At 38.8% G+C, this 16332-nt stretch overlaps 1 protein-coding gene across 3 annotated transcripts in view; it reads left to right on the plus strand.

The window, feature by feature from the left end:
• kaznb (kazrin, periplakin interacting protein b) overlaps nt 1-15854 on the plus strand; it is a 351940-nt gene extending 336086 nt beyond the window's left edge. Inside the window, exons 11-16 of one of the 3 annotated variants that reach the window (XM_061939051.2) lie at nt 4137-4318; nt 4389-4507; nt 8815-9169; nt 9226-9392; nt 15316-15412; nt 15489-15854. In XM_061939051.2, the coding sequence (XP_061795035.2) occupies nt 4137-4318; nt 4389-4507; nt 8815-9169; nt 9226-9392; nt 15316-15412; nt 15489-15644 (1076 nt within the window). In that variant the 3' untranslated portion in view covers nt 15645-15854. The remainder of the gene's footprint in view (nt 1-4136; nt 4319-4388; nt 4508-8814; nt 9170-9225; nt 9393-15315; nt 15413-15488) is intronic. The other 2 variants (XM_061939067.2, XM_061939075.2) reach the window with 2 other exon arrangements.
• The last annotated feature ends 478 nt before the right edge of the window (nt 15855-16332 follow it).

Here is a 16332-nt window from a genome sequence, read left to right on the forward strand (position 1 = left end):
TAGCACCGTGATACTAATGAATCATATTCGGTACTATACCCCCTCTGAAAAGTACCACCCCCGCATTGTGTCATTGCTGGTTTACGAGCAGAGGAGCATGTTCGGCAGCGCACAATCACAGAGTACTTACAAGCAGACAACAGTGTGTAGACAGGAAAGGGAGAACGGACGCATTTTGGCTTAAAAAGTAACGATAAAGGTGAAGTTATAACACTGAAACTACTTCTAAATCACCAATCCTCGCCTTCATGGCGACAAAGTAAGTTTCTTACAAGTATCATTATCACTGCAGGACGAGGAATAGCTAAACATGCTTCACTACACACCGTAGCTCACCGGCGTCACAATGTAAACAAACGCCATTGGTGGATCTATACCTGACATCCACTGTAATGATACCAAGTACAGGAGCGTATCTAGTCGATACTACTGTGATTACATCAATATTTTTTAGCATCACAAAATCTTTTTTTGTTTTATTTTTAATTTTTATTATGTTTATAAACTCAGGAAATATGTCCCTGGACACATGAGGACTTTGAATATGACCAATGTATGATCCTGTAACGGCTTGGTATCAGACTGATGCCTAAATTTGTGGTATTGTCCAAAACTAATGTAAAGCATCCAAACAACAGAAGAATACGTGATTATTACATTTTAACAGAATTGTAGATAGAACATGTTAAAAGAGAAAGTAAGCAGATATTAACAGTAAATGAACAAGTAGATCAATAATTCATTTTCTACCGCTTGTCCTCAATAATTTTAACAAAATAATAGAAGTGAAAATGACATATGTTACTGCATATGTCAGCAGAAAAATTAAGAGCCTTTGTTTGCTTACTTACTAATAAAAGACAAGTTGTCTTTTATGTTCACTATTTGATTTAAGGACAAACTCGCAATAAGAAACATATGTTTAATGTACCCTAACATTTTTAGTTAAATTTAAGCCAATAATGTCATTTTTTGTGGTGCCCCTTATTTAGAAAAGTATCGAAATACATTTAGGTACTGGTACCAAAATATTTGTGTCTGGACAACACTAATGGGTTCTTAACATTTTTGACCTCGGGGCCCATTCAAATATTACCACTGAATTAGTGTTCTTACTCTTGATTTTAATCTTATTCAATATTTATACCTAACCTACCGCATTTTTCGGACTATAAGTCGCAGTTTTTTTTTCATTGTTTGGCCGGGCTCCAGTGCGACTTATATATGTTTTTTTCCTTCTTTATTATGCATTTTCGGCAGGTGCGACTTATACTCCGGTGCGACTTGTACTCCGAAAAATGCGGTACCTACAGTTTAACAGGATAAACATTCAGTACATGTCCATGCACTAAATGAGTCCGATTTTGCAAATAGTTCGACTCTAAATAAGCATCCTACAACCCATGGAAACATCGTAATCCAGGGGTGCCCACACTTTTTCTGCAGGCCAGCTATTTTTCAATTGACCAAGTGGAGGGGATCTACCTCATTCATATATATCATTTATATTTATTTATTTATGAAAGAGACGTTTTTGTTAACAACTTAAAGATGTTTAATACCATACAAGCATGTTTAACACATAGAGATTCCTTTCTTTCATGAAGACAAAACTATAAGTTGGTGTGTTACCTGATTAGTAAATAGTAAATTAGTAAATACTCATCAAGTATACTGCAATAGAAGGTACTTATAAATACTGATGAATTTTTACATGAATGTTTACATACAATTATGCAGTGCTGAAATAAAGTTAATAAGTAATAATATATGTTTCTTAAATAAAATGTAAGTGCAACTGAAAATGCAGCTTTACTACTTTAGTCATAATTTTTGCGCTTGAGAAACCTCTTTGACCTTAGCTCCAGACTTCTTCTGTTAGTTTGAGATTGTCATTACTGCCGCAAGTGGTGGAACGGTGTGTTGCAACTGATTACCATTGCAGCCCATACTGACCACTGCTCAGAAACAAATACTGTATTTGTCGGACTATAAGGCGCACTTAAAATCCTTTATTTTCTCAAAAATCAACGTTTGGCCTTATAACCCGATGCACATAATGTTCGGAATAATTCTGGCTGTGCTTGCCGACCTTGTAGCAATTTTATTTGGTACATGGTGTAGTGGTAAGTGTGACCAGTAGATGGCAGTCACACATAAGAGATACGTGTAGACTGCAATATGACGCTCGTAAACAACACCAAAACTTTAAATGTTCCATTGAAAATAAAGAACATTACACACGGCACTCAAAAATCTTTCAAAATGTTTTAGTACGACTTTGAAGCCACACCGCTTGATGGATTGTGGGCCCATTACGGCTACCGTAGTCAAAAGCATGATTATTACTATGGTGCGTGTATAAGGACCGCAAAATGGCACCCATTAGCAGACATATTATCTGCCGTTTTGTTTTGCAATATTATGCAAAACCAACTTTTCTTACCTTCTGGTACCTGCTGATGTGTATTTGAGATCTGCATATGTCCTGAAAAAATGAACACGTCCGCCTTTGTTGTCCGTGATGACGACGTAGTCGATAAGCTTCTTTTTTTTTCTCTATTTTCTTGTTATGGGACGTTTCTGCTCCCTATGGTCCGCAAAATACAGTACTGATTTTTTTTTGCACACAATTAAGCAGTGCTAAAATAAACGTAATAAATAATAATATATGTTTCTTAAATAAAATGTAAGTGCAAATGAACATACAGCTTTACTACTTTAGTCATAATTTTTGCGCTTTGTGACTTTAGCTCCAGACTTCTTCTGTTAGTTTGAGATGGTCATTACTGCCACAAGTGGTGGAACGGTGTGTTGCAACTCGGGTTGTATGGTATAATAATAAATCATATTCGGTATTATACCGCCTCTAAAAAGTACTACTTGATATCGGATTGATACCCAAATTTGTGTAATCATCCAAAACTAATGTAAAGCATCCAAACAACAGAAGAATAAGTGATTACTACATTTTAACAGAAGTGTAGATAGAACATGTTGAAAGAGAAAGTAAGCTGAATAGATTAACAATTCATTTTCTACCACATGTCCTTAATAATTTTGACAATATAATATAATGATAAATGACACAATATGTTACTGCATATGTCAGCAGAAAAATTAAGAGCCTTTGTTACTTACTACTAAAAGACATTGTGTAGTATGTTCACTATTTTATTTAAGGACAAACTTGCAATAAAAAACTTCGGAGCCCCTAAAGGGATATGGGGGAATTTTTTTTTTTTAAATCATTTTATTTTATTGATTTTTTTCTTCGTGCGCATGACAAACTATCTTGTGCGCACGAGAAACTGTGTCATGCGAACGAGAAACTTTTTATAAAGTTATAAAAACAATAACAATTTTTTTTTTTAATCATTTTATTTTATTGATTTTTTTCTTCGTGCGCACGACAAACTATCTTGTGAGCACGAGAAACTTTCTCATGAGAACGAGAAACTTTTTATAAAGTTATAAAAATAATAAAAAAAATTATATTTTTTTACACATGTATCTCTTGTGCATGAGATACATGTCTAAAAAAACATTTTTTTTAAAATACTTTTTAAAAAATTTTTTATAACTTTATAAAAAGTTTCTCGTGCGCACGAGATACATGTCTAAAAAGTATATTTAAAAAAAATAAAAAAATAAAAAATTTTTTTATAAATTTATAAAAAAAAAAAAATCCCCCATGTCCCTTTAGGGGCTCCGTAGAAACGTATGTTTAATGTAGCTTAAGATTTTTTTGTTAAAATAAAGACAATAATAAAAAATGTTGTGGTCCCCTTTAAGTATTGAAAAGTATCGAAATACATTTTGGTACCGGTACCAAAATATTGGTCTCGGGACAACACTAGTTGCAACTGAGTACCACTGCGGCCCATACTGACCACAGCTGAGAAACAAATACTCTTTGGCGGCCCAACAATGGGCCCCGGCCCTATGGTTAGCAAACACTCTTCTATAGAGAACATGTGGAGAATCTACACTAGCCAGCTAATAAAAAATAGGAATGACTAAAACGCACAAAGGTGAAGGTGTGTTCAATGTTATACTAAACAATATCCCCATAAGTTATTTTCACAATGTCCTTATGTCCCTCTGACCTTTAACCCCACGCCGTCGCGGCCCAGACATGCAGCAACAGAGCCTGGCCGACGGAGACGAGCAGCTGGACCACCTCCAGCAGGCGGCGCTCACCCGCACCACGTGCATGTCTCTGTGGAGGGCGGGCACCGTCCAGGCCTGGCTGGAGGTGGTGATGGGCATGTCCACGTACACATGGGCATGCTCAGAGAACGTCAAGAGTGGCAAGGTACACTTCGGCTTTTAGTCATGCTCACCGAGCTCATTCCGGGCTCAAACGATGTCTCCTCGTTTTGAAGGTTCTCCTCGCCCTGACTGATGAGGACTTGGAAGTGAGACTGGGCGTCGGCAACCCCATGCATCGCAGGAAGCTCAGACTGGCCATTGAGGACTACAGGAGAGCTGAAGGGGACCAAGGGTGAGCACAAACAGCAGATGGCACTTGTTGCTAGGCAGAATTCCCAGCCTCAAACTTGCCCCATCTGGTAAGGAAAGGACAAGGAGGGTCGGAAGGTGAAAGTCTTGTTTAGCCTACCACTTTGTTGTTGGACAATTTATAGGCAAAGATAACCTCTTAAGACCCAAGTTGTTTGTTTACATGCTTTTTTTTTAATTTCTCTTTGCTATTTGGGCTTATTGGACCCTATTTAGAATAAAAACTAAAAATCATCTTTTGATATGATGTACTTAGTCCATAAGTAACAAACGTGTACTTCATGTGTAGTGACATGCAAAGTTTTATTTTTACACTTTTTTTTCCCAAATTCCATTGTATGTTATACTCTCCTGACACCACCAGATAGCAGTATAAGTGTCTATATGTCGGCATAAGACCCCAATTCAGTAGTGTACACCAGTGGTCCCCAACCACCGGGCCGCGGCCCGGTACCGGTCCGTGGATCGTTTGGTACCGGGCCGTACAAGAAATAAAAAAATATTATTATTTTTTTTATTAAAGCAACATAAAAACACACTTACAATTTTTTTATTTTTATTTTTTATTTTTATTAAAGCAACATAAAAATACACTTACAATTAGTGCACCAACCCAAAAAACTTCCCTCCCCCGGGGGAGGGAAGTTTTATGTTGCTTTAATAAAAAATTAAAAAAATTAAAAAAATTCATTCACACAATTTCTGTTATTAAAGGGGAACATTATCACAATTTCAGAAGGGTTAAAACCATTAAAAATCAGTTCCCAGTGGCTTATTTTTTTCAAAGTTTTTTTCAAAATTTTACCCATCATGCAATATCCCTAAAAAAAGCTTCAAAGTGCCTGATTTTAACCATCGTTATATACACCCGTCCATTTTCCTGTGACGTCACACAGTGATGCCAATACAAACAAACAGCAAGGTATAGCGACATTAGCTCGGATTCAGACTCGGATTTCAGCGGCTTAACACTGTCTGATAAGATAATTACTAACAACTATGAACTAGGTTTACAGCATATGAAATACATTTGGCAACAACATGCACTTTGAGAGTGCAGACAGCCCATTTCAGGCGCGCTAAGAACATATATTTTACCACGATTTCAGCACTCAGGTTAACCATACCTAAATAGACACAAAATACTGCATTACACAAGACTACCCGAATGTACTCGAATGATTAAAAAAAATTAATGTTTTTAAGCAAAATTATTGGTAAACACAGTTTATGTATAATAATTTACGTAAAACCGCGAGTAATGAATAAAGTTTTCATCAATTAATATATTCTGTAGACATACCCCCATCCGCTCTCTTTTCCTGAAAGCTGATCTGTCCAGTTTTGGAGTTGATGTCAGCAGGCCAGGGAAGCTAGGGTCAATATTCTTCTCTTGATCATCTTCGATGGCATAAGGGACGGTGTGAGCCAAGACATCCAGGGGGTTTAGCTCGCTCGTCTGCGGGAACAAACTGCCGCCATTGCTTGCCGTGCTACCGAGGTCCTTTGTCCCTGAATAGCTCACACACTCCGGCAGATATAATGGGGGTCTGGCGGCAGATTTCTTTGACTTTATCGTTGGAAATGCATCTGCTTTGAGTGTCGCAGGATATCCACACATTCTTGCCATCTCTGTCCTAGTATAGCTTTCGTCGGTAAAGTGTGCGGAACAAAAGACTGACCATTTCGTCGGCTTTCCCCACACCCTCGTATTTTGAACAAATTTCGTCCAATTTCTTGCCACTTTCGCATCTTTGGGCCACTGGTGCAACTTGAATCCGTCCCTGTCCGTGTTGTTAGACCCTCCGACAACACACCGACGAAAGTGAGAAAATGGCGGATTGCTTCTTGAGAGCGAATAATAGAAAGGCGTTTAATTCGCCAAAATTCACCCATTTAGAGTTCGGAAATCGGTTAAAAAAATATATGGTCTTTTTTCTGCAACATCAAGGTATATATTGACGCTTACATAGGTCTGGTGATAATGTTCCCCTTTAAAGGGGAACATTATCACAATTTCCGAAGGGTTAAAACCATTAAAAATCAGTTCCCAGTGGCTTATTTTATTTTTCGAAGTTTTTTTCAAAATTTTACCCATCACGCAATATCCCTAAAAAAAGCTTCAAAGTGCCTGATTTTAACCATCGTTATATACACCCGTCCATTTTCCTGTGACGTCACACAGTGATGCCAATACAAACAAACATGGCGGCTAGAACAGCAAGCTATAGCGACATTAGCTCGGATTCAGACTCGGATTTCAGCGGCTTAAGCGATTCAACAGATTACGCATGTATTGAAACGGATGGTTGTAGTGTGGAGGCAGGTAGCGAAAAACGAAATTGAAGAAGAAACTGAAGCTATTGAGCCATATCTGTTTGAACCGTATGCAAGCGAAACCGACAAACGACACGACAGCCAGCGACACGGGAGAAAGCGAGGACGAATTCGGCGATCGCCTTCTAACCAACGATTGGTATGTGTTTGTTTGGCATTAAAGGAAACTAACAACTATGAACTAGGTTTACAGCATATGAAATACATTTGGCAACAACATGCACTTTGAGAGTGCAGACAGCCCAGTTTTCATCAATTAATATATTCTGTAGACATACCCTCATCCGCGCTCTTTTCCTGAAAGCTGATCTGTCCAGTCCAGTTGGAAATGCATCTGCTTTGAGTGTCGCAGGATATCCACACATTCTTGCCATCTCTGTCGTAGCATAGCTTTCGTCGGTAAAGTGTGCGGAACAAACGTCCAATTTCTTGCCACTTTCGCATCTTTGGGCCACTGGTGCAACTTGAATCCGTCCCTGTTCGTGTTGTTACACCCTCCGACAACACCCTCCGAGGCATGATGTCTCCAAGGTACGGAAAACAGTCGAAAAAACGGAAAATAACAGAGCTGATTTGACTCGGTGTTTGTAATGTGTTTGAGAAAATGGCGGATTGCTTCCCGATGTGACGTCACGTTGTGAATAGAAAGGCGTTTAATTCGCCAAAATTCACCCATTTAGAGTTCGGAAATCGGTTAAAAAAATATATGGTCTTTTTTCTGCAACATCAAGGTATATATTGACGCTTACATAGGTCTGGTGATAATGTTCCCCTTTAATATTCTGGTTCCTACATTATATATCAATATATATATCAATACAGTCTGCAGGGATACAGTCCGTAAGCACACATGATTGTATTTTTTTATGACAAAAACAAAAAATACCATACCTCATACAATCTCAGCTACAAGCTGTAATATCTTACTGAGATAATTTAGGACCAAAACCCTTAAAACAAGTAAAATACTCTCACATAAAATCTGCTTAGTGAGAAGAATTATCTTACCAGACAGAAAATAAGCAAATATCACCCTTATTTGAGATATTTCATCTTACTTAGATTTCAGTTTTTGCAGTGTAGACAATAAATCATTGTCTCACCTGCACCTTTCCCCCGGAGTTTCCTGCTGCATCTTGGGAGAACGACCCGCGCATAACCATACGACCACAGTGTACCACCGTGGCTAAAAAAAAAGGCAAAGATTATACATGTGACTGAAGTGTTTGCTGTTTTTAAAACACTAGTCAAATATCCTGTTACGGTACAGGGGGGAAGAAGGAGACGGCACAGGAGCAAGGACGTAGTTTAGCTCTATTTATTATAATATATACAATACGATGAAGTGTGTGGCTAATCCAAATATGTGTGGTGTGCGACTATGTGTCGTGATTAGCTAATGTTACCAGGAGTGTTGAGCGAGGGGCGGAAGTCCAAGGGGGCAAGGCAGGCTCGAAGGTCCAGAGACAGGCAGGAGGTCAGGGGCAAGAGCAAGGCATCAAAAGTCTGTGTCCAGGCGGGAGGTCGAGATCCAAAAAGAGGCAGCCAGGGAACCAGAGGGGAATACGGGGAGACGAGACGCACAGCTCGTCGTCAGGGAACGGAGGAATGCTGACAAATGAAACACGGAGGAGGAGAAAACACACAAAGAGAGAGAGAGAGTGAGCATAGAGCCAGACACGAGTTGGCTTATTGTACGGAACAGGTCGCTACGTTCTGGCCCGGAACGCATGTTTGCTCTGGCTTAAGAAGCCCAGGGAGCTCATCAGCGACAAGTGTGTTGAGTGCTGTATGATTGCAGATTGCTTGCAGCCGGAGTGGTGTGCGCAGATGAATGCGGGCCGTGACAAATTCTGTACTACGCCTGGCGCACCTTGCTGTTTTTAGGGACCTACTCCAAGAAAACCCTCGTCAAAGATGCATTATATGACAAGAGTCCTCTGCTGTTCTCAGGAACCTGTACCACTGTCCCGGTCTGTCCAAAGCGTCGAACGTGGACCATCACTGGGTGTCCACGTCATGGCTGAGTGACGTGGGGCTGCCTCAGTTCTCCCACTCCTTCCAGGCCCAGCTGGTGGACGGACGAGTGCTGAGCTCCCTGTGCCGCAGAGACCTGGAGCGGTTCCTCGACATCAGCGACCCGTTCCACCAGACCAGTCTGCTTCTGTCGGCGCAGCTGCTGCAGACGCTCGGCTTCGACAAAGAGCTCCTGCAGGCGCGACGGGCCAAATGTGAGCAGCAGGACCTGGACCCCGTTGTGTGGACTTGCCGGAGAGTAATGAAGTGGATCAGGGACGTAGACCTCAAGGTGAGAGCGCCACACCGTAGCGACACAAACGTACGCTGACATGTGTCGCGCTGTAGGAGTTTGCAGACAATCTTCAAGGGAAAGGCATCAACGGCGCCGTGCTGGTTCTGGACGCGTCCTTCGACCTGGACGCCATGGCCAAAGCCTTGGAGATTCCCGGCAACAAGCATGTGCTGCGTCGACGTCTGTACGAAGAAATGAAAATGCTCGCTGCCGCTAGCAGGTGACTTCTAAACGTACAGTCGTGGTCAAAAGTTTACATACACTTGTAAAGAAGAAAATTGGCCAAACAGCTCAATTTTTGTTTCATCTGACATCACATGGACAAAGATAAGAGCTTCTGGAGGAAAGTTCTGTGGTCAGATGAAACAAAAATTGAGCTGTTTGGCCACAATACCCAGCAATATGTTTGGAGGAGAAAAGGTGAGGCCTTTAATCCTAGGAACACCATCCCTACCGTCAAGCATGGTGGTGGTAGTATTATGCTCTGGGCCTGTTTTGCTGCCAATGGAACTGGTGCTTTACAGAGAGTAAATGGGACAATGAAAAAGGAGGATTACCTCCAAATTCTTCAGGACAACCTAAAATCATCAGCCCGGAGGTTGGGTCTTGGGCGCAGTTGGGTGTTCCAACAGGACAATGACCCCAAACACACGTCAAAAGTGGTAAAGGAATGGCTAAATCAGGCTAGAATTAAGGTTTTAGAATGGCCTTCCCAAAGTCCTGACTTAAACGTGTGGACAATGCTGAAGAAACAAGTCCATGTCAGAAAACCAACACATTTAGCTGAACTGCACCAATTTTGTCAAGAGGAGTGGTCAAAAATTCAACCAGAAGCTTGTGGATGGCTACCAAAAGCGCTTTATTGCAGTGAAACTTGCCAAGAGACATGCAACCAAATACAAACCCTGTTTCCATATGAGTTGGGAAATTGTGTTAGATGTAAATATAGACGGAATACAATGATTTGCAAATCCTTTTCAACCCATATTCAATTGAATGCACTACAAAGACAAGATATTTGATGTTCAAACTCATAAACTTTATTTTTTTTTTGCAAATAATAATTAACTTAGAATTTCATGGCTGCAACACGTGCCAAAGTAGTTGGGAAAGGGCATGTTCACCACTGTGTTAGATGGCCTTTCCTTTTAACAACACTCGGTAAACGTTTGGGAACTGAGGAGACACATTTTTTAAGCTTCTCGGGTGGAATTCTTTCCCATTCTTGCTTGATGTACAGCTTAAGTTGTTCAACAGTCCGGGGGTCTCCGTTGTGGTATTTTAGGCTTCATAATGCGCCACACATTTCCAATGGGAGACAGGTCTGGACTACAGGCAGGCCAGTCTAGTACCCGCACTCTTTTACTATGAAGCCACGTTGATGTAACATGTGGCTTGGCATTGTCTTGCTGAAATAAGCAGGGGCGTCCATGGTAACGTTGCTTGGATGGCAACATATGTTGCTCCAAAACCTGTATGTACCTTTCAGCATTAATGGTGCCTTCACAGATGTGTAAGTTACCCATGTCTTGGGCACTAATACACCCCCACACCATCACAGATGCTGGCTTTTTAACTTTGCGCCTCTAACAATCCGGGTGGTTCTTTTCCTCTTTGGTCCGGAGGATGCGACGTCCACAGTTTCCAAAAACAATTAGAAATGTGGACTCGTCAGACCACAGAACACTTTTCCACTTTGTATCAGTCCATCTTAGATGAGCTCAGGCCCAGCGAAGCCGACGGCGTTTCTGGGTGTTGTTGATAAACGGTTTTCACCTTGCATAGGAGAGTTTTAACTTGCACTTACAGATGTAGCGACCAACTGTAGTTACTGACAGTGGTTTTCTGAAGTGTTCCTGAGCCCATGTGGTGATATCCTTTACACACTGATGTCACTTGTTGATGCAGTACAGCCTGAGGGATCGAAGGTCACAGGCTTAGCTGCTTACGGGCAGTGATTTCTCCAGATTCTCTGAACCCTTTGATGATATTGCGGACCGTAGATGGTGAAATCCCTAAATTCCTTGCAATAGCTGGTTGAGAAAGGTTTTTCTTAAACTGTACAACAATTTGTTCACACATTTGTTGACAAAGTGGTGACCCTCGCCCCATCCTGGTTTGTGAATAACTGAGCATTTCATGGAATCTACTTTTATACCCAATCATGGCACCCACCTGTTCCCAATTTACGTGTTCACCTGTGGGGTGTTCCAGATAAGTGTTTGATGAGCATTCCTCAACTTTATCAGTATTTATTGCCACCTTTCCCAACTTTTTTGTCACGTGTTGCTGGCATCAAATTCTAAAGTTAATGATTATTTGCAAAAAAAAAAAATGTTTATCAGTTTGAACATCAAATATGTTGTCTTTGTAGCATATTCAACTGAATATGGGTTGAAAATGATTCGCAAATCATTGTATTCCGTTTATATTTACATCTAACACAATTTCCCAGCTCATATGGAAACGGGGTTTGTATTAACATTGCTGTATGTATACTTTTGACCCAGCAGATTTGGTCACATTTTCAGTAGACTCATAATAAATTCATAAAAGAACCAAACTTCGTGAAACTTTTTTGTTACCAACAAGTATGTGCTCTAATCACTATCACAAAAAAATAAGAGTTGTAGAAATGATTGAAAACTCAAGACAGCCATGACATCATGTTATTTACAAGTGTATGTAAACTTTTGACCACTATTGTAAATGCTACATTCTGCAATATGAAGTTATGCATAACTGCCCAAAATAATGTTCAATGCATTACAAAGGTTTAATAGCAGTTTAACTCATTTGCGCTTATCAAAGCTCTGAAAACTAAGCTTGTGGGTTGTTTTTTTTGCCGCCACCTGTTGGTTAAGAGGCCCATTTTTCAATTAGCAAGAATTAGATTTTTTGGGGTAATATACCAGGATTGCAGTCTGTTAAAAATAGGAGTTATAATGGGAGTAAATGGGGCCAACAGATTTCTTAGGAGGAAGTGTGTATATTTTATGTGTGTATTCTAACAAGGTTGCAATCAAAAACACAATACTCCTTGACCAAATTAAAGGTCGCTAACCATCAAACGGAACAATCATATCACATCAGGAACACATGTAACATCCGTTTTGGACCCTAGGGTTGCACAAGGGTTCAATTCAGTGCATCCAGAAAGTATTCACTTTTTCCACATTTTGTTAGGGATGGTATTGGCCTGGTGATGAGCAATGCCTGGTTTCCTCTAAACATGTTCAATCTTTGTCTTTGTCAGAGAATTTAGTTTCTCATGGTCTGAGAGTCTTTTTTTTGCATTTTGTTTTACATATAATACTTAGGTATATATGACTTAAAAAAACAAAAAACATTTTAAATAAAAAAATAAAAAAATAAAAACGTTTACATTGTCATTACGGGGTATTGTCTGTAGAATTTTAAGGACAATAATTAATGAATTCCGTTTTGGACCCAGGGTTGCACAAGGGTTAAACATTCAGAAAGTATTCACAGCGCTTCACTTTTTCCACATTTTGTTATGTTCCAACCTTCTTCCAAAACGTAATACATACATTTTTGTTCTCAAAATTCTACAGACAATACCCTTTAATGACAATGTAAAAGGTGTTTTTTTTTAGGTTTTTTTAAAAGTATATGTACTATATAAGTGTAAGTATCATAAGTAAAAAAAATAAATAAAAAAAAGACTCAGACCAGATCAAAATGATCTGGTCTGATTAGACAAAGATTGAACTCTTTGGTGTGAATGCCAGGCGTCATGTTTGGAGGAAACCAGGCACCGCTCATCACCAGGCCAACACCATCCCTACATTGAAGCATGTTGGTGGTGGGCAGCATCATGCTGTGGGGATGGTTTTTAGCGACATAAACTGGGAGACGAGTCAGGATGGAGAGAAAGATGAATGCAGCAATGTACAGAGACAAAAGCAACGCTTCCCATTAGAGATGTCCAATAATGGCTTTTTTGCCGATTTCCGATATTGTCCAACTCTTAATTGCCGATTCCGATATCAACCGCTACCGATATATACAGTCGTGGAATTAACACATTATTATGCCCAATTTTGTTGTGATGCCCCGCTAGATGCATTAAACAATGTAACAAAGTTTTCCAAAATAAATCAACTCAAGTTATGGAAAAAATGCCAACATGACACTGCCATATTTATTATTGAAGTCACAAAGTGCATAATTTTTTTTTAACATGCCTCAAAACAGCAGCTTGGAATTTGGGACATGCTCTCCCTGAGAGAGGATGAGGAGGTTGAGGTGGGCGGGGTTGGGGGGCGGGGGGGTGTACCGATGGGTGTATATCGTAGCGTCCCGGAAGAGTTAGTGCTGCAAGGGGTTCTGGGTATTTGTTCTGTTGTGTTACGGTGCGGGTGTTCTCCCGAAATGTGTTTGTCATTCTTGTTTGGTGTGGGTTCACAGTGTGGCGCATATTTGTAACAGTGTTAAAGTTGTTTATACGGCCACCCTCAGTGTGACCTGTATGGCTGTTGACGAAGTATGCCTTGCATTCACTTGTGTGTGTGAAAAGCCGTAGATATTATGTGACTGGGCCGGCACGCAAAGGCAGTCCCTTTAAGGTTTATTGGCGCTCTGTACTTCTCCCTACGTCCGTGTACACAGCGGCGTTTTAAAAAGTCATACATTTTACTTTTTTGAAACCGATACCGATAATTTTGAAACCGATACCGATCATTTCCGATATTACATTTTAAAGCATTTATTGGCCGATAATATCCCTACTTCCCATCCAACCTGATGGAGCTTGAGAGGTGCTGCAAAGAGGAATGGGTGAAACTGCCCAAAGATAGGTGTGTCAAGCTTGTGTCATCATTTTCAAAAAGACTTGAGGCTGTAATTGCTGCCAAATGTATATCAACAAAGTATTGAGCAAAGGGTCTGAATACTTATGTACGTGTAATATTTTGGGGGGGGGGTTCTATTTTTAACAAATTTGCAATAAAAAAATAAAAAAACACCTTTCAAATTGTCATTATGGGGTATTGTGTGTAGAGTTTTGAGGACTAACATGTATTTATTCCATTTGGTAATAAGGTTGTAACTAGGGATGTCCGATAATGGCTTTTTTGCCGATATCCGATAATCGGATATTGTCCAACTCTTAATTACCGATACCCATATCAACCGATACCGATATATACAGTCGTGGAATTAACACATTATTACGGTTTGCCTAATTTGGACAACCAGGTATGGTGAAGATAAGGTCCTTTTTTTTTAAAAATTAATTAAATAAAATAAGATAAGTAAATTTAAAAAAAATTCTTGAATAAAAAAGAAAGTAAAACAATATAAAAACAGTTACATAGAAACTAGTAATTAATGAAAATGAGTAAAATTAACTGTTAAAGGTTAGTACTATTAGTGGACCAGCAGCATGCACAATCATGTGTGCTTACGGACTGTATCCCTTGCAGACTGTATTGATATATATTGATATATAATGTAGGAACCAGAATATTAATAACAGAAAGAAACAACCCTTTTGTGTGAATGAGTGTGAATGGGAGAGGGAGGTTTTTTGGGTTGGTGCACTAATTGTAAGTGTATCTTGTGTTTTTTACGTTGATTTAATAAAAAAATTTAAAAAACGATACCGATAATAAAAAAAAACGATACCGATAATTTCCGATATTACATTTTAAAGCATTTATCGGCCGATATCATCGGACATCTGTAGTTGTAACAAAATGTGGCTAATTTGTGTGATTTCAAATGACTCCGTTCTACGTCTTATCTTAAAACTGCTACCACTGATCGTTTACTTGGTATAATTTTTTTTTTAAAACAGTTAAAAAAAAAAAGAACTATGACAACAAGCTAGTCTTTTGAACGGCTTCTCAAGATCTGGCCCCCTTCAAATAGTCATGAATCCCATCTCTAATGCTAAGCTAAAACAGCTAATTACTTGGAAACTTTACTTTTACAGCCACACACGCACTCTTCTCTCAGGAAACATCTCAAGTGCATACACCAGAGATATTACTTTCCCTAGTAATTAATCACGAATAATTACGTTAATAATTCAATTACTTTTTTGGTAAAGTAACAACTAAATATAATTACTTTTTTTTTTTAAAGTAGTTTATCTAATTTGTAATTCTTCTTGACAGTAACAAGGCACCAGAAGGCGAGGCCATGGTTTCTCCTACGCCCGTGGCAGTCAGCCGTTTTGCTGAGGGCAGGGTGCCCCTGAGGAGATCCAGCAAGGTATCTTCATTGCAATGTTATCATCAATCATAAACCCGTCCACGTTTCACGTTTCCCAATCTTTGCATGCGTCCAGAGTCCGCTGAGGTTGCGTGCACACTCTGCAGAACGAAGAGTGAGTCTCCTCCATGGCAGCTTCCAGGGATCCTTGCCTAAAGAGGCTGGGTCGGCGCCTCGAGCCAAGGGCAGCCCCGTGCACACCTACAAAAGCGTGGAAATCACCAATGTGTGAATCAATGATTCACGTTGACATAATGAACAAGAAGCCCATGTAAATATTATACAGAGCATTTTATGAACTCCAACTTGTTGGTGACATTTTTAACTAAACCTGCAGATAAATCTGAAAAGACAAATGAATTGTCACCTATTTGTAAATAAATTGTGCTCCTGGAATTAAAACATAATATTAAAATTCTACATTTGTAGTTTAATCTTTATTGGCTATTCAATAACAAATATAGCTATTTAATTTTTTTTTCACCATTTAATTATTTTTTGTTTTTGGTTTTTTTTGTTAAAAGATTGGACTAACTTTCTGCCATAATTTATATATATATATATATATATATATATATATATATATATATATATATATATATATATATATATAATATATATATATATATATATATATATATATATATATATATATATATATAATGCATGTATGTATGTGTATATATATGTATATATATGTATATATATGTATATATATATATATATATGTATATATATATATGTATGTATGTATATATATATATATATATATGTATGTATATATATGTATGTATATGTGTGTATATATATGTGTATATATATATATGTATATATATATATATATATATGTATATATATATATATATATATATATATGTATATATGTATGTATATATATATATATATGTATATATACAGGT

The sequence above is a fragment of the Nerophis lumbriciformis genome, linkage group LG03, assembly GCF_033978685.3.
Source record: "Nerophis lumbriciformis linkage group LG03, RoL_Nlum_v2.1, whole genome shotgun sequence".
Classification (NCBI taxonomy): domain Eukaryota; kingdom Metazoa; phylum Chordata; class Actinopteri; order Syngnathiformes; family Syngnathidae; genus Nerophis; species Nerophis lumbriciformis.